Source organism: Dendrobates tinctorius, unplaced genomic scaffold (genome assembly GCF_039654945.1).
Source record: "Dendrobates tinctorius isolate UK_male_01 unplaced genomic scaffold, ASM3965494v1 ptg000399l, whole genome shotgun sequence".
NCBI classification, from domain to species: domain Eukaryota; kingdom Metazoa; phylum Chordata; class Amphibia; order Anura; family Dendrobatidae; genus Dendrobates; species Dendrobates tinctorius.
The window spans coordinates 72598-99258 of NW_027362065.1; the positions used below are offsets into that span (position 1 = coordinate 72598).

Here is a 26661-nt window from a genome sequence, read left to right on the forward strand (position 1 = left end):
AATCACGGTATAATCTCCAGGAGACCAGCAATAATCACGGTATAATCTCCAGGAGACCAGCGATAATCACGGTATAATCTCCAGGAGATCAGCGATAATCACGGTATAATCTCCAGGAGATCAGCGATAATCACGGTATAATCTCCAGGAGATCACCAATAATCACGGTATAATCTCCAGGAGACCAGCGATAATCACGGTATAATCTCCAGGAGACCAGCGATAATCACGGTATAATCTCCAGGAGACCAGCAATAATCAAGGTATAATCTCCAGGAGATCAGGAATATTCACAGTATAATCTCCTGGAGATCAGCAATAATCACGGTATAACCTCCAAGGGATCAGGGATAATCACTGCATAATCTCCTGGAGACCAGCGGTAATCACAGTATAATCTCTGGGAGACCAGCAATAATCACAGCATAATCTCCTGGAGATCAGCAATAATCACAGTATAATCTCTGGGAGACCAGCAATAATCAAGGTATAATCTGCAGATGATCAGCAATAATCACAGATGAGCGATAATTACGGTATAATCTCCGCGAGATCAGTGATAATACAGTATAATCTCCAGGAGATCAAGCATAATCACCAGGAGATCAAGGATAATCACAGTATAATCTCCACGAGATCAAGGATAATCACAGTATAATCTCCAGGAGATCAGGGATAATCACAGTATAATGTCCAAGAGATCAGGGATAATCACAGTATAATCTCTGGGAGACCAGCAGCAATCAAGGTATAATCTGCAGGAGTTCAGAAATAATCACAGTATAATCTCCTGGAGATCAGCAATAATCACAGTATAATCTCCTGGAGATCAGCGATAATCAAGGTATAATCTCCAGGAAATCAGCGATAATCACGGTATAATCTCATGGAGATCAGCGGTAACCACAGAATAATCTCCAGGAGATCAGCGATAACCACAGAATAATCTCCAGGAGATCAGCGATAACCACAGAATAATCTCCAGGAGATCAGCGATAACCACAGAATAATCTCCAGGAGATCAGCGGTAATCATGGTATAATCTCCAGGAGATCAGCGATAACCACAGAATAATCTCCAGGAGATCAGCGATAATCACGGTATAATCTCCAGGAGACCAGCGATAATCACGGTATAATCACCAGGAGACCAGCGATAATCACGGTATAATCTCCAGGAGACCAGCGATAATCACGGTATAATCTCCAGGAGACCAGCGATAATCACGGTATAATCTCCAGGAGATCAGCGATAATCTATATAAAATTGAATGTATGTGTGTGTGTGTGTGTGTGTGTGTGTGTGTGTGTGTGTGTGTGTGTGTGTGTGTGTGTATCACCAACCAATCACGAAGCATCTTTCATTTCACCAGAGCTGTTTAAAAGAAACTGAGCTGTGATTGGTTGCTATGAGCAACAGCGTTCCTTGCAACCAATCACTAAGCATCTTTCATGCCACCAGAGCTGTTTAAAAGAAGCTGAGCTGTGATTGGGTTGCTATGAGCAACAGTTTTCCCACTCCACAACACCTCAGCAGACAGTGACATGGTGGGAGAAATCTAGCATTCCTGGGAACATAAGCTCCCAGCCATTGTCTGTCCCCAGAAAGGAGCAGTGAGCACAACAGAAATGAATCCCCCCCTCCCTGCCCAAATACCCATCACACATCCTCCATCCCATAGGCCAGTGGTCCCCAACCTTTCTGACCTTGAGAGCCACATTCAGCTTAGACAGAGGGTCGCGAGCCACATTCAGCTTAGAGAGAGGGTCGCGAGCCACATCCAGCTCCCATCTCCTTCAAAGTAGTGTCAACCAAAGCCCCAATTACAGATATAATGATAACCAAAGCTTTTCCACAGAAATTACTCCAAAACAGTACACTGAGATCCAGGGGTTCTCACAATCCCCCATTCAGTATTGTCCCATCAAGGACTGCCAACACACTGTCATATCCAGCTTTGAGCACCTCCTCTAACAGGTAGTACCATCCTCCAGCGTACCACACCTAAAACATCTCTAAACCCCTAAGACCAGTATAGGTGCATCCAGATTTCTGCTCTTCTGTGCAGGGCTACTCACACAATTCACCATTTTGAGATGTGCTCCTCATACCTGTTTGCTAGACCTGGACCTAATTCAGACAGCCGCGAGCCACAATTCATGGGACTGCGAGCCACATGTGGCTCCCGAGCTACAGGTTGGGGATCACTGCCATAGGCACATCTTCCCTCTTAAAGGGATCTCTGGTAAGGAAGTTAGGGTAAATCCCTCAGCGCTCTGATACTGACCCCAGGCCTCTCTTAAAGGGATCCCCGGTATGGAAGTTAGGACCGTTCCACTCAGCGCTCTGGTTCTGACCCCAGGCTGATGTGGGATATTAGGGGTAGTAGTCCGGTGGCTCTGGCTGATGGGATGATGTGGGATATTAGAGGTAGTAGTCCGGTGGCTCTGGCTGACGGGATGATGTGGGATATTAGGGGTAGTAGTCCGGTGGCTCTGGCTGATGGGATGATGTGGGATATTAGTGGTAGTAGTCCGGTGGCTCTGGCTGACGGGATGATGTGGGATATTAGTGGTAGTAGTCCGGTGGCTCTGGCTGACGGGATGATGTGGGATATTAGGGGTAGTAGTCCGGTGGCTCTGGCTGACGGGATGATGTGGGATATTAGTGGTAGTAGTCCGGTGGCTCTGGCTGACGGGATGATGTGGGATATTAGGGGTAGTAGTCCGGTAGCTCTGGCTGATGGGATGATGTGGGATATTAGGGGTAGAAGTCCGGTGGCTCTGGCTGACGGGATGATGTGGGATATTAGTGGTAGTAGTCTGGTGGCTCTGGCTGACGGGATGATGTGGGATATTAGTGGTAGTAGTCTGGTGGCTCTGGCTGACGGGATGATGTGGGATATTAGTGGTAGTAGTCTGGTGGCTCTGGCTGACGGGATGATGTGGGATATTAGTGGTAGTAGTCTGGTGGCTCTGGCTGACGGGATGATGTGGGATATTATTATTATTATTATTATTTATTGTTATAGCGCCATTTATTCCATGGCGCTTTACATGTGAGGGGGGTATACATAAAAACAAATACAATAATCTTAAACAATACAAGTCATAACTGGTACAGGAGGAGAGAGGACCCTGCCCGCGAGGGCTCACAATCTTCAAGGGATGGGTGATAATACAGTAGGCGAGGGTAGAGCTGGTCGTGCAGCGGTTTGGTCGATCGGTGGTTACTGCAGGTTATAGGCTTGTCGGAAGAGGTGGGTCTTCAGGCTCTTTTTGAAGGTTTCGATGGTAGGTGAGAGTCTGATATGTTGTGGTAGAGAGTTCCAGAGTAGGGGTGATGCGCGAGAGAAATCTTGTATGCGATTGTGGGAAGAGGAGATAAGAGGGGAGTAGAGAAGGAGATCTTGTGAGGATCGGAGGTTGCGTGCAGGAAATATTAGGGGTAGTTGTCCGGTGGCTCTGGCTGACGGGATGATGTGGGATATTAGGGGTAGTAGTCCGGTGGCTCTGGCTGACGGGATGATGTGGGATATTAGGGGTAGTAGTCCGGTGGCTCTGGCTGATGGGATGATATGGGATATTAGGGGTAGTAGTCCGGTGGCTCTGGCTGACGGGATGATGTGGGATATTAGGGGTAGTAGTCCGGTGGCTCTGGCTGACGGGATGATGTGGGATATTAGGGGTAGTAGTCCGGTGGCTCTGGCTGATGGGATGATGTGGGATATTAAGGGTAGTAGTCCGGTGGCTCTGGCTGACGGGATGATGTGGGATATTAGGGGTAGTAGTCTGGTAGCTCTGGCTGACGGGATGATGTGGGATATTAGGGGTAGTAGTCCGGTGGCTCTGGCTGACGGGATGATGTGGGATATTAGGGGTAGTAGTCCGGTGGCTCTGGCTGACGGGATGATGTGGGATATTAGGGGTGTTACAGCACACCGAATAGGAGATGTATGCCCTTAATGTAGCAACCGAGTGGCTGCGACCCCCTGGGCAAAGGTAAACTAGATATCCCACTTCTGACCTCCCCCCACCTTTGTAAATCCCACGGCTATTGTAATGTACGTCTGGCGTCTTAAGCTGGAGTCACACAGAGCAACTTACCAGCGATCCCGACAACGATATCAACGTGTCAGGATCACTGGTAAGTCGCTATGTGATCGCTGGTGAGATGTCAAACAGACAGCTTCACCAGCGATTAGCACAGCGATGCCGAGCGCGCGGCATCGCTGTGTTCGTTAGCGCTGATGCCATATTCATGTCAAAATTAGAATTAAAATAAAAAATATAGTTATTCTCACCTTCCGACATCCCGCGCAGCATTCCCGCCTCTCTCCATGCTCCGGTCCCAGTAATCCTTTGCGAGAATTACCGCGATGACGTCCGTTCTCGCGGGATCGCGAAGTCTCTCGCGGTCATTCTTGCAAAGGATTACTGGAACCGGGAGCGTGGAGAGAGGCGGGAAGACTGCACGGGACGCCGGAAGGTGAGAATAACAATATTTTTTTTATTATTTTACAGCTGATCGCTGGTCTCCCGCCTGTCACACGCAGCGATGCGTGCTGGCCAGCGGGAGATCAGCGACGAAAAAAATGTCCAGAGGTTTCTTGCAGCGATCCCGGCAGTGGGGCCGGTCGCGGATCGCTGTCACACACAGTGATCTCGCTGGTGAGATCGCTGTTGTGTCACAAAAGTTGTGACTCAGCAGCGATCTCGCTAGCAAGATTGCTATGTGTGACGGGGCCTTTAATTGGAGCCTGTTATGTACTGGCACGACACATATTGATTGTCCTGCCCTCTGTACACTGTTCCAAATTATTATGCAAAAAGAGTTTCGGAGTGATAAGGTTAGAGTTTGTCATTTACACTCATTGCTGGTGATGTGTGTCAGGGCTCTTTATATCACTGAAAGCAATTGCAGAGACCTGTGCACATTAGTTTGGCCGGTGTGTCCAAATAACGGCAAGACTACTGAAGAAGGCTGTTCCACATTATTAAGCAGCCTGCATTTTTTGCCAAAATGGGAAAGAAAAAGGATGTGTCGGCTGCTGAGAAGCAACAAATTGTGGAGTATTTAGGTCAAGGCATGACTACAATCAACATTGCCAAGACACTTCATCGTGATCATCGCACAATCAAGAAGTATGTCGCTGATTCCCAGCACACACGTGTGCGGCTGATAAGGAAAAACTGAGGACTCTTTCCAACAGGCAACTGCGTCAGGTTAAAAGAGCAGCTGCAAAAATGCCTTGTCATAGCAGCAGACAAGTTTTTGAAGCTGCTGGTGCCTCCAACGTCCCCCGAACAACAAGATGCAGGGTCCTTCAGAGGTTTGCAGCTGTGCGCAAGCCATCCTGTCGACCACCTCTATCCACTGCACACAAGCAGAAATGGCTCCAGTGGGCCAAACGATACATGAAGACTGACTTCCACACTGTTCTGTTCACCGATCAGTGCCGTGCAACGCTCGATGGTCCAGATGGATGGAGGATGGCTGGTTGATGGACACCCCATGAAAACACGGCTAAGGCGCCAACAAGGAGGAGGTGGAGTAATGTTTTGGGCTGGAATCATGGGGAGAGAGATTGTCGGCCCCTTTAGGATCCCTGAAGGGGTAAAGATGAACTCCATAATCTATGTGGAGTTTCTAGAACAGCACTTCCTGCCATGGTTCAAGAGGAAGAACCGTGCTTTCCGCAGCAAGATCATTGTCATGCCTGATAATGCACCGTCTCCTGCTGCAAATAACACATCTGCATCTCTGGCTGCTATGGGCATAAAAGAGGAGAAACTTATGGTGTGGCCACCATCTTCCCCGGACCTCAACCCCATTGAGAACCTCTGGAGCATCATCACAAGGAGCGTCTATGATGGCGGGAGGCAGCTCACATCTAAGCAACAGCTCTGGGAGGGGATTCTGTCCACATGCCAAACAATGGAAGCACAAACCATCCAAAAACTGACAAATCCAATGGACGAGAGAGTTCAGAAGCTTCTTTCCAACAAGGGTCCTATGTGCAAATGTAACATCACCCAGAAGAAAGGTCTGACCTGAAAACTGTTTGATGTCATTCTGTAATAAGCTGATAATGCTGATAACTCCACAACTGACCAGAAATAAAAATAAAAAGGCTGAAAACTCTGCTGTGTATAATAATTGGGAACATGCATTCTGAGTGTTTATTATTTGTAAAAATATCCTGTTTTCATAGGCAGATTGTTCAAAAACATTGCAATTATACTAGAATAGTAGATGACGGGAAAATAACAATGACGGCAATTCATAGAGGGAATTTACAGAAAATAGGAAATATTTTTTGCATAATAATTTGGAACACAGTGTACGTATATATATTCTGAGACCGATGAGTAAAATGTTGTCACACTGGAAATACATGGAGTAGCAGTGATCTTTATATGTTCCCATGTTACAAAGCCTTTCCAGCCAGCGTCCTTCATCCAGAAGTGAGGAAAAGCAGAGTGGACCTTCTGAAACACGGGGTGGTAATGTAAGAGGTAATACAGCACAGAAGACCCCGTTACACTGGTGGCAGCGGCGGGATATGATACACCTTCTACAGGATGAAAGGACTGAATGGAAAATAATTACCAGAAGTTAAAGAGGACTACATTAAAAGATCTGGTGGAAGCCCGAGGGTTGATCGCCAGCAACAAAACAAAAGCGGATTTGATAGCAGCCATCATGGAACACGACAGTGCAGCGCCCCCCAATGTGAACGTGGAGGAGACCGAATTCCAGAGGGAGGTAAAGAACAGACTGGCGTTCTATGGCCCAAACCCTGCCGTAGAGATCATATGAGAGGTGATGGCTGATGTGCGTACTGATATGAAGGAAAAGATGGCCGAGCGGACCAGGATAGAGCTAGCCAAGATGGAGATGGCAGAGCGGACCAAAGTGGAGCTGGCAAAGATGGAGATGGCAGAGCGGAGAGCCAGCGAGCAGGGGGAGCTCTGGCCTTCGACCAGGTACCTTCAACAGTAAGCCACAAAAAGATCCAGTATAATGCCTTCCAACAGTTGGGGGAGGCAGAGGTAGACATTGATGGCTTTCTGCAGGACTTTGAGCGGCAGTGTGCCCTTCATCAAGTGAAGCCGGAGGATTGGGTTCAGGTTCTGGCCAGCAAGCTGACAGGCCGGGCAGCGGACGCCTATCGCACGGTACCTGATGAGAACTGTATGGACTATGAGCGGGTCAAAGAAGTGATCTTGGCCCGGTATGCACTGACACCAGAGGCATACCGCCAAAAGTTCAGCGGACTTATAAAACAGGTAACAGATACCCACGCTGAATGGGCCTGTAAACTACGGCGGTCACTGCTACAGTGGGTACAAGGGAGCCAAGCAACCACTATGGAGGACGTCCTCCAGCTCTTCTTGTTAAGAGCGATTCTTTACTGGACTAAACCCCGAGACACAGGAATGGCCTCGGGACAGATGGCCAATAACTCTTGAGGAGGCTGCTCGTCTGGCCGATGAACATCATGATGGCAGGAGTTCTCAGTTGTCCGGATCAAAGACTGTCACTAGGGGCCCTCCCATGGGTCTGGAGGCCCCTAAACCACATAAGATTGTCGGGGGACCAGCTAAAACCCCAGGTTACCAGAGTCCCCCTGGGGTGCGATGCCACACCTGCCATCAGCTGGGCCACCTGCAAAGACAATGTCCCAACCGGACTCAGCGTACCCAGTGGCCAAAGGCGGGAACGGCTACCGTCAACCGGGCCACTGTACACAACTACCAGGGCGAAGCTGACCGGGCATTGGGGGCTACGACTAACCAAGGGGTGGAAGAGATGGAGGAAGTGCTGCATGAAGTAGACCCCGTGCAGGCAGCCCGGGCAGATAATCGACAACAGCATCGACAGGCGGTGTGGGTTAATGGGAAACGTATGCAGGGACTAAGAGATTGCGGGGCAACTTTGACCCTTGTGAAGCCTCATCTCGTCCGGGACCAAGAGAAGATGGACCGGACAGTGGCCGTCTGTGTAGCAGGGGGAGCCATACTTCAACTGCCCACTGCCAGGATTCACCTGAACTGGGGAGTCGGGGTTGGCCTTGTGAGGTCAGCCTGATGGAGGATTTGCCTGCAGACGTCTTGCTGGGAATTGACTTGGGGCCCATGTTGTCTGCATTCTCGGTCGTCCCTATGGCTGAGACCTATCCTGTGACCACCCGGAGACAAGCTCGAGCTGCGGAGGCGGAATCACACTCAGAGGAGGCCCAGGTTAGACATCCCAGCCCTACACGTATTCCCATAGCGAGACACATTTCTTTGGCCACCCCAGCTGAGTTTAAAAGGGAGGTACTTGAGGATCCCTCATTACAGGGGTATCGTGGGAAGGCACAGGAGGGAAGAGGAGTACTGGAAGGGGAACAGTTTGTATGGCATCAGGGACTCCTCTATCGGGTTACAGAGCAGCGCCACACAGGGACGAGCCCCACTATAAAACGACAGCTGGTAGTTCCCAAGAAGTATAGGCAGGAGCTACTGCGAATCTCTCATGACATACCCTTGGCCGGGCACCTCGGAGTCAGTCGCACCAGGCATCGTCTGACACAAAACTTCTTTTGGCAGGGGGTAACCTATGATGTTCGTCAGTACTGCCAGACCTGTGACAGTTGCCAGCGCATTGGCAAGATGGGAGATCAGTGCAAGGCCAAACTACACCCCCTCCCCATTGTGGAGGAGCCATTTAGCCGAGTAGCGGTCGATCTGATAGGGCCGTTAGCCAAACCCAGTCCGTCAGGGAAAAAGTATATATTGACAGTGGTAGATTATGCCACACGGTATCCAGAGGCGGTTGCGTTACCTAACATACTGGCAGAGACGGTGGCGGCCGCCCTGCTCCAGGTGTTCTCATGGGTTGGATTTCCCTGGGAGATTATCTCGGACCAGGGTACCCAGTTTACAGCAGAGGTGACCAACCAACTATGGAAGCTGTGCGGCGTAAAGTCCATTAGAAGCACCCCGTACCACCCGCAAATCAATGGGTTGTGTGAACGTTTTAACGGAACATTAAAACAACTCATTGGGACTTTTACCAGGACCTACAGAAACTGGGAGAAATTCTTGCCACACCTCCTGTTTGCCAATCGGGAGGTGCTCCAAGAATCCACAGGGTTCTCCCCGTTTGAACTGTTATACGGGAGGCGGATAAGGGGACCCCTAGACTTAGTGCGAGAACACTGGGAAGGGGAGGGAACCATAGAAGGGGTACCTATTGTGCCCTATGTGCTGCAATTCCGGGACCGCCTACAGGAGCTGACTCGGCTGTACGTGGGAACATGCAGGCGGCCCATCGGCGCCAGCGCGTATGATACGATCAGAGGGCCAGAGAGCGCACCTTTGAGATAGGACAGAAGGTCCTGGTGTTAAAACCAACTAGGCAGAACAAGTTCAAAGCTGCATGGCAGGGGCCCTACCAGGTAGTGGGGAAAACATCCGACACCACCTACAATGTCGCCGATTGTGATGACCCCAGGGTTATCCGCGTGTTCCACGTGAATATGCTGAAGCCCTACAGGGAGCGCCCTGATGAGGTAGTGGCCATCTGTGCATCCAAAGCAGAGGATTTAGCAGGACTCCCCTTGCCTGATGTCTTAGAGGAGAGGACTCAGTCTAAAACATGGGACCAGGTACACTTGGGAGAAAACCTAGGACCCTGGGAGAGACAGTAGGCAGAGGCATTGTTGAGGCAGCGACAGAGGATGTTTCCAGAGAGACCGGGGTACACCCGCCTGGCACAACACAAGGTTGAGACCCATGATCAGACCCCCCTGAGACAACCCCCCTTCCGAGTCCCTGAGTCTGTACGAGAGGGGATGCGACAAGAGATACAAGAGATGTTGCGTTTAGGGATCATTGAAGAGTCAGTCCCTGGGCATCCCCCGTAGTGTTAGTGCCCAAGAACGATGGGACTACCCAGTTTTGTGTAGACTATTGCAAGCTAAGTGAGAAAATGGTGACGGATGCATACCCCATGCCGCGTGTGGATGAGTTGTTAGACAGGCTGGCGGGGGCAAAGTATTTGACCACCATCGATCTATGCAAAGGCAACTGGCAGATCCCCCTAAGTCCTGACGCTATTCCCAAGTATGCATTTGCCACCCCGTTCGGCTTATTCCAGTTTCGAGTTAGGCCATTCGGGATGAAGAATGCCCCTGCGACCTTCCAGAGGCTGGCTGACCGGCTTCTGGATGGTCTCCAGGACTATGCTTGTGCCTACCTGGCTGACATCACCATCTACAGCGCGACATGGGATAAGCATCTAAATCACCTAAATCACCTAGAGACAGTATTGGACAGGATCCACAAGGCCGGAATCACCTTGAACCCCAACAAGTGTCACGTGGGAAAAGCAGAGGTTCAGTATTTAAGACACTGGGTGGGAAACAGCGACCATACCCAAATGGCCCACCCCACGCACTAAAACCCAGGTCATGGCTTTTCTAGGGACAGCGGGGTATTATAGGAAATTTGTCCCCAATTACCGCAGTGTAGCCAAGCCCCTCACTGATCTGACCCGTAAGAACCAACCCCACCAGGTAACCTGGACCCCCGAGTGTGAGGAAGCCTTCCACCAGCTAAAGGACGCCCTCACAAATACCCCGGTATTGGCCGCACCCGATCCAACTAAACGTTTACTGGTTCACACAGACGCTTCTATGTTTGGATTGGGGGCAGTGCTGAGCCAAGTCGGGCCGGACGGTCAAGACCCACCCGGTAGCTTACCTGAGTCGGAAACTACTGCCCCGTGAAGTAAGATATGCGGCCATTATTTAGATTGTGAGCCCCATCGGGGACAGTGATGATAATGTGTGCAAACTGTAAAGCGCTGCGGAATATGTTAGCGCTATATAAAAATAAAGATTATTATTATTATTATCCAGAAGGCGTGCCTGGCGGTAGTATGGGCACTCAAGAAGTTACAACCATATTTGTATGGACGACAGTTTTCTCTCCTATCGGAAAATAATCCCCTAGTCTGGCTTATTCGGGTCTCTGGAGACAACGCCAGATTGCTGCGGTGGAGTTTAGCCCTACAACCTCTAGACTTCACCATCCACTACAGACTCGGCAAACAAATTGGTAACGCCGATGGACTAAGTCGACAAACGAAACTTGTACCAACCCCATAGACTTCGGTCATCCCCAAACCGATCCGTTGAGGATCAGACTGTGTATGCCGATCGCGTCGCTGAAAAGGGGGAACCGTGTTACAGAACCCCCCAGCACACCGAATAGGAGATGCATGTATGATAGGTGTAATGTGAGATGCATACCCCAAATGCAGCAACTGACCGGCTGCCCCCCTGGGCAGAGGTAAACGAGATATCCCACTTCTGATCTACCCCCACCTTTGTAAATCCCACGGCTATTGTAATGTACGTCTGGCGTCTTAATTGGAGCCTGTTATCTACTGGCACGACACACATTGATTGTCCTGTCCTCTGTATGTATATATATTCTGAGACCGGTGAGTAAAATGTTGTCATACTGGAAATACACGGAGTAGCAGTGATCTTTATATGTTCCCATCTTACAAAGCCTTTCGAGCCAGCGTCCTTCATTCAGAAGAAGGATGGAGAAAAGCTCCGATATCGTCCCCCGCACTCCGCCATCATCCCCCGCAGTCCGCTATCATCTCCTATAATCTGGTATAGTCCCCCGCACTCCGCCATCGTCCCCCGCACTCCGCCATCGTCCCCCGCACTCCGCCATCGTCTCCTATAATCCGGTATAGTCTCCCACACTCCGCTATCATCTCCTATAATCCGGTATCATCCCCCGCACTCCGGTATCATCTCCTATAATCCGGCATAGTCTCTCGCACTCCGCTATCATCTCCTATAATCCGGCATAGTCTCTCGCACTCCGCTATCATCCCCCGCAGTCCGCTATCATCTCCTATAATCCGGTATAGTCCCCCGCACTCCGCCATCGTCCCCCGCACTCCGCCATCGTCCCCCGCACTCCGCCATCGTCTCCTATAATCCGGTATAGTCTCCCGCACTCCGCTATCACCCCCCGCACTCCGCTATCATCTCCTATAATCCGGTATCATCTCCTATAATCCGGCATAGTCTCTCGCACTCCGCTATCATCTCCTATAATCCGGCATAGTCTCTCGCACTCCGCTATCATCCCCCGCACTCTGCTATCATCTCCTATAATCCGGTATCATCTCCTATAATCCGGCATAGTCTCCCGCACTCCGCTATCATCCCCCGCTATAATCCGGAACAGTCTCTCGCACTCCGCTATCATCTCCTATAATCCGGCATAGTCTCTCGCACTCCGCCATCACCCCCCGCACTCCGCTATCATCTCCTATAATCCGGCATAGTCTCTCGCACTCCGCTATCATCCCCCGCACTCCGCTATCATCTCCTATAATCCGGTAACATCTCCTATAATCCGGCATAGTCTCCCGCACTCCGCTATCATCCCCTGCTATAATCCGGCATAGTCTCTCGCACTCCGCTATCATCTCCTATAATCCGGCATAGTCTCTCGCACTCCGCCATCGCCCCCCGCACTCCGCTATCATCTCCTATAATCCGGCATAGTCTCCCGCACTCCGCTATCATCCCCCGCTATAATCCGGCATAGTCTCTCGCACTCCGCTATCATCTCCTATAATCCGGTATCATCTATAATCCGGCATAGTCTCCCGCACTCCGCTATCATCCCCCGCTATAATCCGGAACAGTCTCTCGCACTCCGCTATCATCTCCTATAATCCGGCATAGTCTCTCGCACTCCGCCATCACCCCCCGCACTCCGCTATCATCTCCTATAATCCGGCATAGTCTCTCGCACTCCGCTATCATCCCCCGCACTCCGCTATCATCTCCTATAATCCGGTATCATCTATAATCCGGCATAGTCTCCCGCACTCCGCTATCATCCCCCACTATAATCCGGCACAGTCTCTCGCACTCCGCTATCATCTCCTATAATCCGGCATAGTCTCTCGCACTCCGCCATCATCCCCCGCACTCCGCTATCATCTCCTATAATCCGGCATAGTCTCCCGCACTCCGCTATCATCCCCCGCTATAATCAGGCATAGTCTCTCACACTCCGCTATCATCTCCTATAATCCGGCATAGTCTCCCGCACTCTGCTATCATCCCCCGCTATAATCCGGCACAGTCTCTCGCACTCCGCTATCATCTCCTATAATCCGGCATAGTCTCTCGCACTCCGCCATCACCCCCCGCACTCCGCTATCATCTCCTATAATCCGGCATAGTCTCTCGCACTCCGCTATCATCCCCCGCACTCCGCTATCATCTCCTATAATCCGGTATCATCTCCTATAATCCGGCATAGTCTCCCGCACTCCGCTATCATCTCCTATAATCCGGTATCATCTCCTATAATCCGGCATAGTCTCCCGCACTCCGCTATCATCTCCTATAATCCGGCATAGTCTCTCGCACTCCGCTATCATCCCCCGCACTCCGCTATCATCTCCTATAATCCGGTATCATCTCCTATAATCCGGCATAGTCTCCCGCACTCCGCTATCATCTCCTATAATCCGGTATCATCTCCTATAATCCGGTATAGTCTCCCGCACTCCGCTATCATCCCACGCACTCCGCTATCATCTCCTATAATCCGGTATCATCTCCTATAATCCGGCATAGTCTCTCGCACTCCGCTATCATCTCCTATAATCCAGTATAGTCTCCCGCACTCCGCTATCATCCCACGCACTCCGCTATCATCTCCTATAATCCGGTATCATCTCCTATAATCCGGCATAGTCTCTCGCACTACGCTATCATCTCCTATAATCCAGTATAGTCTCCCGCACTCCGCTATCATCCCACGCACTCCGCTATCATCTCCTATAATCCGGTATCATCTCCTATAATCCGGTATAGTCTCCCGCACTCCGCTATCATCCCCCGCTATAATCCGGAACAGTCTCTCGCACTCCGCTATCATCTCCTATAATCCGGCATAGTCTCTCGCACTCCGCCATCACCCCCCGCACTCCGCTATCATCTCCTATAATCCGGCATAGTCTCTCGCACTCCGCTATCATCCCCCGCACTCCGCTATCATCTCCTATAATCCGGTATCATCTATAATCCGGCATAGTCTCCCGCACTCCGCTATCATCCCCCACTATAATCCGGCACAGTCTCTCGCACTCCGCTATCATCTCCTATAATCCGGCATAGTCTCTCGCACTCCGCCATCATCCCCCGCACTCCGCTATCATCTCCTATAATCCGGCATAGTCTCCCGCACTCCGCTATCATCCCCCGCTATAATCAGGCATAGTCTCTCACACTCCGCTATCATCTCCTATAATCCGGCATAGTCTCCCGCACTCTGCTATCATCCCCCGCTATAATCCGGCACAGTCTCTCGCACTCCGCTATCATCTCCTATAATCCGGCATAGTCTCTCGCACTCCGCCATCACCCCCCGCACTCCGCTATCATCTCCTATAATCCGGCATAGTCTCTCGCACTCCGCTATCATCCCCCGCACTCCGCTATCATCTCCTATAATCCGGTATCATCTCCTATAATCCGGCATAGTCTCCCGCACTCCGCTATCATCTCCTATAATCCGGTATCATCTCCTATAATCCGGCATAGTCTCCCGCACTCCGCTATCATCTCCTATAATCCGGTATCATCTCCTATAATCCGGCATAGTCTCCCGCACTCCGCTATCATCTCCTATAATCCGGCATAGTCTCTCGCACTCCGCTATCATCCCCCGCACTCCGCTATCATCTCCTATAATCCGGTATCATCTCCTATAATCCGGCATAGTCTCCCGCACTCCGCTATCATCTCCTATAATCCGGTATCATCTCCTATAATCCGGTATAGTCTCCCGCACTCCGCTATCATCTCCTATAATCCAGTATAGTCTCCCGCACTCCGCTATCATCCCACGCACTCCGCTATCATCTCCTATAATCCGGTATCATCTCCTATAATCCGGCATAGTCTCTCGCACTCCGCTATCATCCCACGCACTCCGCTATCATCTCCTATAATCCGGTATCATCTCCTATAATCCGGTATAGTCTCCCGCACTCCGCTATCATCCCACGCACTCCGCTATCATCTCCTATAATCCGGTATCATCTCCTATAATCCGGCATAGTCTCTCGCACTCCGCTATCATCTCCTATAATCCAGTATAGTCTCCCGCACTCCGCTATCATCCCACGCACTCCGCTATCATCTCCTATAATCCGGTATCATCTCCTATAATCCAGTATAGTCTCCCGCACTCCGCTATCATCCCACGCACTACGCTATCATCTCCTATAATCCGGTATCATCTCCTATAATCCAGTATAGTCTCCCGCACTCCGCTATCATCCCCCGCACTCCGCTATCATCTCCTATAATCCGGTATCATCTCCTATAATCCGGCATAGTCTCCCGCACTCCGCTATCATCCCCCGCTATAATCCGGCACAGTCTCCCGCACTCCGCTATCATCTCCTATAATCCGCTATCATCTCCTATAATCCGGCATAGTCTCTCGCACTCCTCTATCATCTCCCGTACTCCGGCATAATGTCCCCGCTCTTACGTTCTCCCACCAGCAGGATCCGCACGTCCTTCTTCATGGCGCACGGTGTTGGAGGCGCCGCGGCCTGCTCCTGCTGCCGGGACCCCGGAGTCACCTCAGAGCGCGGCCCGCAGTGAGGAGACTGAGGACGGTGGCCCGGCGGGGACAGAGAGGGCGGGGCAAACAACCGACGTCACATCATGGGCGGAGCAAAGCGCTTGAGGCGAAACTCAGCCAGAGAACAATGCGCATGCGCGGGAGCCGTTCCCGGTCACGTGACGGAGCAGCTTCCTGAACTTCCCGGGTCCTGGCCTCAGTTATGCGCATGAAGTGACAGAGGCTCTGTGCGCGCGGGTGGTTACCTAGCAACGCATCACTACTGACCCTGTATAAGCGAGCGCCGCCGCGTACCGGAGAGACGGCCGAGAGGGAGCGCCGCCGCGTACCGGAGAGACGGCCGAGAGGGAGCGCCGCCGCGTACCGGAGAGACGGCCGAGAGGGAGCGCCGCCGCGTACCGGAGAGACGGCCGAGAGGGAGCGCCGCCGCGTACCGGAGAGACGGCCGTGAGCGATCGCCGCGTACCGGAGAGACGGCCGTGAGGGAGCGCCGCGTACCGGAGAGACGGCCGAGAGGGAGCGCCGCCGCGTACCGGAGAGACGGCCGAGAGGGAGCGCCGCCGCGTACCGGAGAGACGGCCGAGAGGGAGCGCCGCCGCGTACCGGAGAGACGGCCGAGAGGGAGCGCCGCCGCGTACCGGAGAGACGGCCGAGAGGGAGCGCCGCCGCGTACCGGAGAGACGGCCGAGAGGGAGCGCCGCCGCGTACCGGAGAGACGGCCGAGAGGGAGCGCCGCCGCGTACCGGAGAGACGGCCGAGAGGGAGCGCCGCCGCGTACCGGAGAGACGGCCGAGAGGGAGCGCCGCCGCGTACCAGAGAGACGGCCGAGAGGGAGCGCCGCCGCGTACCAGAGAGACGGCCGAGAGGGAGCGCCGCCGCGTACCGGAGAGACGGCCGAGAGGGAGCGCCGCCGCATACCGGAGAGACGGCCGAATCATAGAATCGTAGAGTTGGAAGGGACCTCCTGGGCCATCTGGTCCAACCCCCTGCTCAAAGCAGGATTCGCTAAATCATCCCAGTCAGATGTCTGTCCAGCCTCTGTTTGAAGACTTCCATTGAAGGAGAACTCACCACTTCTCGTGGCAGCCTGTTCCACTCATTGATCACTCTAACTGTCAAAAAGTTTTTTCTAATATCTAATCTGTGTCTCCTCCCATTCAGTTTCATCCCATTGCTTCTAGTCTTTCCTTGTGCAAATGAGAATAAAGTTGATCCTTCTACAATGTGACAGCCCTTTAGATATTTGTAGACAGCTATTAAGTCTCCTCTCAGTCTTCTCTTTTGCAAACTAAACAATCCCAAATCCTGCAACCTTTCCTCATAAGACAGGGTTTGCAGACCGGTCACCATTATGGTCGCTCTTTTCTGAACTTGCTCCAGTTTGTTGATGTCTTTTTTAAAATGTGGTGCCCAAAACTGGACACAATATTCCAGATGAGGTCTGACCAAAGAGGAGTAGAGGGAAATAATGACTTCACGTGATCTAGACTGTATGCTTCTGTTAATACATCCTAGAATTGCATTTGCTTTTTTTGCTGCTGCATCACACTGTTGACTCATATTCAGTCTGTGATCTATTAGTATACCCAAGTCTTTTTCACATGTGCTGTCACTTAGCCCTATTCCTCCCATTCTGTATATGCTTTTTTCATTTTTATTGCCCAGATGTAGTACTTTGCATTTTTCCCTGTTAAAAACCATTCTGTTAGTTGCTGCCCACTTCTCCAGTTTATTTATATCTTTTTGAATCCTCTCTCTCTCTTCTCTAGTATTAGCTATCCCTCCTAGCTTTGTGTCATCAGCAAATTTAATCAGTTTACCCTCAATTCCTTCATCTAAATCGTTGATAAAGATGTTGAACAATACAGGGCCCAGGACAGAGTCCTGTGGTACCCCACTTGAGACATTCTTCCAACTGGATGTGCAGCCATTTACGACCACTCTTTGGGTCCGATCACTAAGCCAGTTATGAATCCACCTAACAGTTGCCTTGTCCATTCCATCCTTAGGCCGAGAGGGAGCGCCGCCGCGTACCGGAGAGACGGCCGAGAGGGAGCGCCGCCGCGTACCGGAGAGACGGCCGAGAGGGAGCGCCGCCACGTACCGGAGAGACGGCCGAGAGGGAGCGCCGCCGCGTACCGGAGAGACGGCCGAGAGGGAGCGCCGCCGCGTACCGGAGAGACGGTCGAGAGCGATCGCCGCCGCGTACTGGAGAGACGGTCGAGAGCGATCGCCGCCGCGTACCGGAGAGACGGCCGAGAGGGAGCGCCGCCGCGTACCGGAGAGACGGCCGAGAGGGAGCGCCGCCGCGTACCGGAGAGACGGCCGAGAGCGAGCGCCGCCGCGTACCGGAGAGACGGCCGAGAGGGAGCGCCGCCGCGTACCGGAGAGACGGCCGAGAGGGAGCGCCGCCGCGTACCGGAGAGACGGCCGAGAGGGAGCGCCGCCGCGTACCGGAGAGACGGCCGAGAGGGAGCGCCGCCGCGTACCGGAGAGACGGCCGAGAGGGAGCGCCGCCGCGTACCGGAGAGACGGCCGAGAGGGAGCGCCGCCGCGTACCGGAGAGACGGCCGAGAGGGAGCGCCGCCGCGTACCGGAGAGACGGTCGAGAGCGATCGCCGCCGCGTACCGGAGAGACGGTCGAGAGCAATCGCCGCCGCGTACCGGAGAGACGGCCGAGAGGGAGCGCCGCCGCGTACCGGAGAGACGGCCGAGAGGGAGCGCCGCCGCGTACCGGAGAGACGGCCGAGAGGGAGCGCCGCCGCGTACCGGAGAGACGGCCGAGAGGGAGCGCCGCCGCGTACCGGAGAGACGGCCGAAAGGGAGCGCCGCCGCGTACCGGAGAGACGGCCGAGAGGGAGCGCCGCCGCGTACCGGAGAGACGGCCGAGAGGGAGCGCCGCCGCGTACCGGAGAGACGGCCGAGAGGGAGCGCCGCCGCGTACCGGAGAGACGGCCGAGAGGGAGCGCCGCCGCGTACCGGAGAGACGGCCGAGAGGGAGCGCCGCCGCGTACCGGAGAGACGGCCGAGAGGGAGCGCCGCCGCGTACCGGAGAGACGGCCGAAAGGGAGCGCCGCCGCGTACCGGAGAGACGGCCGAGAGGGAGAGCCGCCGCGTACCGGAGAGACGGCCGAGAGGGAGCGCCGCCGCGTACCGGAGAGACGGCCGAGAGGGAGCGCCGCCGCGTACCGGAGAGACGGCCGAGAGGGAGCGCCGCCGCGTACCGGAGAGACGGCCGAGAGGGAGCGCCGCCGCGTACCGGAGAGACGGCCGAGAGGGAGCGCCGCCGCATACCGGAGAGACGGCCGAATCATAGAATCGTAGAGTTGGAAGGGACCTCCTGGGCCATCTGGTCCAACCCCCTGCTCAAAGCAGGATTCGCTAAATCATCCCAGTCAGATGTCTGTCCAGCCTCTGTTTGAAGACATCCATTGAAGGAGAACTCACCACTTCTCGTGGCAGCTGGTTCCACTCATTGATCACCCTAACTGTCAAAAAGTTTTTTCTAATATCTAATCTGTGTCTCCTCCCATTCAGTTTCATCCCATTGCTTCTAGTCTTTCCTTGTGCAAATGAGAATAAAGTTGATCCTTCTACAATGTGACAGCCCTTTAGATATTTGTAGACAGCTATTAAGTCTCCTCTCAGTCTTCTCTTTTGCAAACTAAACAATCCCAAATCCTGCAACCTTTCCTCATAAGACAGGGTTTGCAGACCGGTCACCATTATGGTCGCTCTTTTCTGAACTTGCTCCAGTTTGTTGATGTCTTTTTTAAAATGTGGTGCCCAAAACTGGACACAATATTCCAGATGAGGTCTGACCAAAGAGGAGTAGAGGGAAATAATGACTTCACGTGATCTAGACTGTATGCTTCTGTTAATACATCCTAGAATTGCATTTGCTTTTTTTGCTGCTGCATCACACTGTTGACTCATATTCAGTCTGTGATCTATTAGTATACCCAAGTCTTTTTCACATGTGCTGTCACTTAGCCCTATTCCTCCCATTCTATATATGCTTTTTTCATTTTTATTGCCCAGATGTAGTACTTTGCATTTTTCCCTGTTAAAAACCATTCTGTTAGTTGCTGCCCACTTCTCCAGTTTATTTATATCTTTTTGAATCCTCTCTCTCTCTTCTCTAGTATTAGCTATCCCTCCTAGCTTTGTGTCATCAGCAAATTTAATCAGTTTACCCTCAATTCCTTCATCTAAATCGTTGATAAAGATGTTGAACAATACAGGGCCCAGGACAGAGTCCTGTGGTACCCCACTTGAGACATTCTTCCAACTGGATGTGCAGCCATTTACGACCACTCTTTGGGTCCGATCACTAAGCCAGTTATGAATCCACCTAACAGTTGCCTTGTCCATTCCATCCTTAGGCCGAGAGGGAGCGCCGCCGCGTACCGGAGAGACGGCCGAGAGGGAGCGCCGCCGCGTACCGGAGAGACGGCCGAGAGGGAGCGCCGCCACGTACCGGAGAGACGGCCGAGAGGGAGCGCCGCCGCGTACCGGAGAGACGGCCGAGAGGGAGCGCCGCCGCGTACCGGAGAGACGGTCGAGAGCGATCGCCGCCGCGTACCGGAGAGACGGTCGAGAGCGATCGCCGCCGCGTACCGGAGAGACGGCCGAGAGGGAGCGCCGCCGCGTACCGGAGAGACGGCCGAGAGGGAGCGCCGCCGCGTACCGGAGAGACGGCCGAGAGCGAGCGCCGCCGCGTACCGGAGAGACGGCCGAGAGGGAGCGCCGCCGCGTACCGGAGAGACGGCCGAGAGGGAGCGCCGCCGCGTACCGGAGAGACGGCCGAGAGGGAGCGCCGCCGCGTACCGGAGAGACGGCCGAGAGGGAGCGCCGCCGCGTACCGGAGAGACGGCCGAGAGCGAGCGCCGCCGCGTACCGGAGAGACGGCCGAGAGGGAGCGCCGCCGCGTACCGGAGAGACGGCCGAGAGGGAGCGCCGCCGCGTACCGGAGAGACGGCCGAGAGGGAGCGCCGCCGCGTACCGGAGAGACGGCCGAGAGGGAGCGCCGCCGCGTACCGGAGAGACGGCCGAGAGGGAGCGCCGCCGCGTACCGGAGAGACGGCCGAGAGGGAGCGCCGCCGCGTACCGGAGAGACGGCCGAGAGGGAGCGCCGCCGCGTACCGGAGAGACGGTCGAGAGCGATCGCCGCCGCGTACCGGAGAGACGGTCGAGAGCAATCGCCGCCGCGTACCGGAGAGACGGCCGAGAGGGAGCGCCGCCGCGTACCGGAGAGACGGCCGAGAGGGAGCGCCGCCGCGTACCGGAGAGACGGCCGAGAGGGAGCGCCGCCGCGTACCGGAGAGACGGCCGAGAGGGAGCGCCGCCGCGTACCGGAGAGACGGCCGAAAGGGAGCGCCGCCGCGTACCGGAGAGACGGCCGAGAGGGAGCGCCGCCGCGTACCGGAGAGACGGCCGAGAGGGAGCGCCGCCGCGTACCGGAGAGACGGCCGAGAGGGAGCGCCGCCGCGTACCGGAGAGACGGCCGAGAGGGAGCGCCGCCGCGTACCGGAGAGACGGCCGAGAGGGAGCGCCGCCGCGTACCGGAGAGACGGCCGAGAGGGAGCGCCGCCGCGTACCGGAGAGACGGCCGAGAGGGAGCGCCGCCGCGTACCGGAGAGACGGCCGAGAGGGAGCGCCGCCGCGTACCGGAGAGACGGCCGAGAGGGAGCGCCGCCGCGTACCGGAGAGACGGCCGAGAGGGAGCGCCGCCGCGTACCGGAGAGACGGCCGAGAGGGAGCGCCGCCGCGTACCGGAGAGACGGCCGAGAGGGAGCGCCGCCGCGTACCGGAGAGACGGCCGAGAGGGAGCGCCGCCGCGTACCGGAGAGACGGCCGAAAGGGAGCGCCGCCGCGTACCGGAGAGACGGCCGAGAGGGAGCGCCGCCGCGTACCGGAGAGACGGCCGAGAGGGAGCGCCGCCGCGTACCGGAGAGACGGCCGAGAGGGAGCGCCGCCGCGTACCGGAGAGACGGCCGAGAGGGAGCGCCGCCGCATACCGGAGAGACGGCCGAATCATAGAATCGTAGAGTTGGAAGGGACCTCCTGGGCCATCTGGTCCAACCCCCTGCTCAAAGCAGGATTCGCTAAATCATCCCAGTCAGATGTCTGTCCAGCCTCTGTTTGAAGACATCCATTGAAGGAGAACTCACCACTTCTCGTGGCAGCTGGTTCCACTCATTGATCACCCTAACTGTCAAAAAGTTTTTTCTAATATCTAATCTGTGTCTCCTCCCATTCAGTTTCATCCCATTGCTTCTAGTCTTTCCTTGTGCAAATGAGAATAAAGTTGATCCTTCTACAATGTGACAGCCCTTTAGATATTTGTAGACAGCTATTAAGTCTCCTCTCAGTCTTCTCTTTTGCAAACTAAACAATCCCAAATCCTGCAACCTTTCCTCATAAGACAGGGTTTGCAGACCGGTCACCATTATGGTCGCTCTTTTCTGAACTTGCTCCAGTTTGTTGATGTCTTTTTTAAAATGTGGTGCCCAAAACTGGACACAATATTCCAGATGAGGTCTGACCAAAGAGGAGTAGAGGGAAATAATGACTTCACGTGATCTAGACTGTATGCTTCTGTTAATACATCCTAGAATTGCATTTGCTTTTTTTGCTGCTGCATCACACTGTTGACTCATATTCAGTCTGTGATCTATTAGTATACCCAAGTCTTTTTCACATGTGCTGTCACTTAGCCCTATTCCTCCCATTCTATATATGCTTTTTTCATTTTTATTGCCCAGATGTAGTACTTTGCATTTTTCCCTGTTAAAAACCATTCTGTTAGTTGCTGCCCACTTCTCCAGTTTATTTATATCTTTTTGAATCCTCTCTCTCTCTTCTCTAGTATTAGCTATCCCTCCTAGCTTTGTGTCATCAGCAAATTTAATCAGTTTACCCTCAATTCCTTCATCTAAATCGTTGATAAAGATGTTGAACAATACAGGGCCCAGGACAGAGTCCTGTGGTACCCCACTTGAGACATTCTTCCAACTGGATGTGCAGCCATTTACGACCACTCTTTGGGTCCGATCACTAAGCCAGTTATGAATCCACCTAACAGTTGCCTTGTCCATTCCATCCTTAGGCCGAGAGGGAGCGCCGCCGCGTACCGGAGAGACGGCCGAGAGGGAGCGCCGCCGCGTACCGGAGAGACGGCCGAGAGGGAGCGCCGCCACGTACCGGAGAGACGGCCGAGAGGGAGCGCCGCCGCGTACCGGAGAGACGGCCGAGAGGGAGCGCCGCCGCGTACCGGAGAGACGGTCGAGAGCGATCGCCGCCGCGTACCGGAGAGACGGTCGAGAGCGATCGCCGCCGCGTACCGGAGAGACGGCCGAGAGGGAGCGCCGCCGCGTACCGGAGAGACGGCCGAGAGGGAGCGCCGCCGCGTACCGGAGAGACGGCCGAGAGCGAGCGCCGCCGCGTACCGGAGAGACGGCCGAGAGGGAGCGCCGCCGCGTACCGGAGAGACGGCCGAGAGGGAGCGCCGCCGCGTACCGGAGAGACGGCCGAGAGGGAGCGCCGCCGCGTACCGGAGAGACGGCCGAGAGGGAGCGCCGCCGCGTACCGGAGAGACGGCCGAGAGGGAGCGCCGCCACGTACCGGAGAGACGGCCGAGAGGGAGCGCCGCCGCGTACCGGAGAGACGGCCGAGAGGGAGCGCCGCCGCGTACCGGAGAGACAGCCGAGAGCGAGTGCCGCCGCGTACCGGAGAGACGGCCGAGAGTGAGCGTTTCTGTGTATGGGAGAGACGGCCGAGAGTGAGCGTTTCTGTGTATGGGAGAGACGGCCGAGAGTGAGCGTTTCTGTGTATGGGAGAGACAGCTGACACAATATGTTGCCATCAAGATCAAATTCTCTACATTTTTATTAAAATACTTATTTTTTCTACAGAAATATAAATCTCAGAGCTGTAGAAGGCGATCAGTTGTGTTCGGCAGAGCCTCACATTCACCTCCCGGGTCAGGCTGTGGCCATCTTTATCCTGTTAGGCGCCCATACTTCCATTGCCCATCACTCCTCGGCCTTATTACACCCACATGTATGTCATGTGTACCGCCCTCACAAAGGTTATCACCCAAACTAGAAAGGGACCAGTGCTTCGACCAAGGCAAGTGTGAACAGATGCCAGCTACTGGGACCACCGCCACTTTACCTTACCAGACTTCATTAGTACGCCAAAGTTTTACCAGAACCCCAATTTTTACCATACCCCACCATCAATCAGCTCTTTCCATTCTTCATCATGCGACTGCATCCCAGACATCACTAGCACCCAAAATGCCATCATAGTGCACAACTCAGACTTCACCAGTACCCAATACTTTAACTCCCGAGACTTCATCCAACAGCCTAATACTACTGCAACCGCCTCACACTACTCCAACGCCCAATACTTCACCAACTGTCCCAGACTACTCAAATACCCAATACTTCAACCCCTCCGACCTCACCAACGCCCAACACTTAACTAACCCTTCCGACCTCACCAACGCCCTATCCTTCACCAAACCCTCAGACTTGAGCAACCACACTAGACTACTCCAACGCCTTTACTTCACCAACCCCTCAGATCTCACCAACTGCCCCAGACTACTCCAACACCCAATACTTCACCAACCTCCCCAGACTACTCAAGCGCCCAATACTTCACCAACCGCCCCAGACTACTCCAACGCCCAACAATTCACCAACGCCCAATACTTCACCAACCCCTCAGATCTCACCAACTGCCCCAGACTACTCCAACACCCAATACTTCACTAACCTCCCCAGACTACTCAAGCGCCCAATACTTCATCAACCGCACCAGACTACTCCAACACCCAATACTTCACCAACTGCCCTAGACTACTTCATCGCCCAAATACTTCACCAACCGCCCCAGACTACTCCAACGCCCAACAATTCACCAACCCCTCAGACTACACCAACGCCAAATACTTCACCAACCCCTCAGATCTCACCAACTGCCCCAGACTACTCCAACACCCAATACTTCACCAACCTCCCCAGACTACTCAAGCGCCCAATACTTCACCAACCCCTCAGACCGCACTAGCTGCCCTAGAATTCTCCAATGCCCAAAACTTCAACCGCTCAGACCTCACCAACTGCCCTTGACTACTCCAACACCCAATATTTCACAACCGCCTCAGACTACTCCAACGCCCAATACTACACCAACCCCTCAGACCTCACCAACTGCCCTAGAATTCTCCAACGCCCAAATACTTCACCAGCCCCTCAGACCTCACCCAGACTTTATTGGGGTTGGTCTCTGTCGCCCTGAGTTATAGATGGATGTATCTCATGGACCATTAGAAGACCCCCATACAGGTGAATCGCCCACACTCTGGTTTGTGGCCACTCATCCAGAAGAGTACATATCTCTGTCCCTGGGTGTGTTGGACATCATATCTGATCTGATGAGTTTTTGGTCAGGAGGCAGTGTTACGTCATAGAATGTTTTGGACATGACAAAGAGGAGTGATGGAGTTTAGCTCACGCATCCGTCCTGATGTCTCGTATTGTTAGTGAGCTCCCTTTCTTCAGACCAAAAAGCCATACAGCAGGAAACAGCTGTGTCTGGAAATGAAGGTTGTAAGTGTGGATCAGTAACTCTGGGGACAGCGAATAGAAGGAGACAAACTTTTCTGTGCAGTTGAGAAGCACGCCCACCATGGAGGGTCGCGGCAGGAGGCTCCGGACCTCCTCGTTCTTATGCCACGCGCTAAGGTGCCCCTTGTGCCATTTGACGCACCATGACAAGTCATTGTCCCCAAGTTGATGGTGTTTTTCGATTTCTGATGCCGCCACCCCGATGCCCCAGGCATCGCTGTCCGCAGTGCTGACCTCCCAGTACATGCTCCCGGTGGAGAAGCCTTGTGAGCAGAGAGCCTGGCTGCTGGTGAACCTGCGCTCTTTCTTCGGGTAGGAGCAATTCTTATAAGCCACAGTCACAGTCTTCAAGTCCGGTGACACAGACAGGCGACAGTTGACAGAGTCAGGGTCAAAAGAGACAACAGTCGCCCCTGGAATAAAGGAACCAAAAGTTATACACCTGGGATGTATCACTACTATGCAGGAAGCTGGGGGGCAACCTCCATGGCACCACTACGGGCTGAACAGAAAATCAGTCCAGAATGTGAGTGCCGGAGACTAATGATTACATAACGTGAGACTGCAGCCATTCTGGAGACAGCGGAGAGCCGCAGTGTGATCACACCTTATCACCCAAATTTCCAGACCATAAACAATTTGGGGCACTGGTGGTGTAAAGCACATTGGAGATATAATTTCATGCCAATCGTTTGTATTCTATCTGGCATATATCTTCAGCGCGTAGCTAGCACAGGGCCAAGCTTCCAAGGCTGCGAGTGACAAATCTCACATTTTGAGCAGCTCAGAGCAAGACAAAGGCTTGCAATAGAGTGATGCTGAAGCTGCCAAAGAACATTCTAGAAACATGATTAAATAAGGCGTTACGGAGATGCTATATGTCCTAGCCGTACATATTGTATATTTCTGAGATCCTCAGAAGATGGCGAACACCCACCTAAATCTCGACCCGTATTAGGCCCCATGGGTATGGATATACATAGAACATGTAGTAGATGCCAAGTAGCAAAGGCGTGTTTGGTCCCCACGCATATCGAGGGCCCAGCTGGATCCGATGGTGCCAGAACCACCGCCCTAGGACCATCCAGAGGGATGATCCTATGATCTTTCATAGGTTTTTTGAGTTCTTAGCTGCAGAGGCAAGGGGGGGGGGGGATTTTGGGTTCAGGCCAGAGGGCAGTGACCCAAAAGGGACAAAGGCTAGTGTAAGGCCATGTGGTCTCTCTATGTTATACTTGCGGTCCATGTCGAGTAACTTGCTGTGAAGGACCTAAGAGCTAGTTTGCAGCTCACGCCCTGTGGCCCAGCGCACC

General features: G+C 53.7%; 2 protein-coding genes across 5 annotated transcripts in view; both read right to left on the reverse strand.

The window, feature by feature from the left end:
* Positions 1–15856, reverse strand: part of RHOT1 (ras homolog family member T1) — a 60439-nt gene extending 44583 nt beyond the window's left edge. The window contains exon 1 of one of the 3 annotated variants that reach the window (XM_073563813.1): positions 15609–15856. In XM_073563813.1, coding sequence (XP_073419914.1) covers positions 15609–15645 — 37 coding nt within the window. In that variant the 5' untranslated portion in view covers positions 15646–15856. The remainder of the gene's footprint in view (positions 1–15608) is intronic. The other 2 variants (XM_073563811.1, XM_073563812.1) reach the window with 2 other exon arrangements.
* A 7720-nt stretch (positions 15857–23576) lies between these two features.
* RNF135 (ring finger protein 135) overlaps positions 23577–26661 on the reverse strand; it is a 49111-nt gene continuing 46026 nt past the window's right edge. For both annotated transcript variants that reach the window (XM_073563821.1, XM_073563820.1), the window contains one exon: positions 23577–25761. In XM_073563821.1, the coding sequence (XP_073419922.1) occupies positions 25232–25761 (530 nt within the window). In that variant the 3' untranslated portion in view covers positions 23577–25231. The remainder of the gene's footprint in view (positions 25762–26661) is intronic.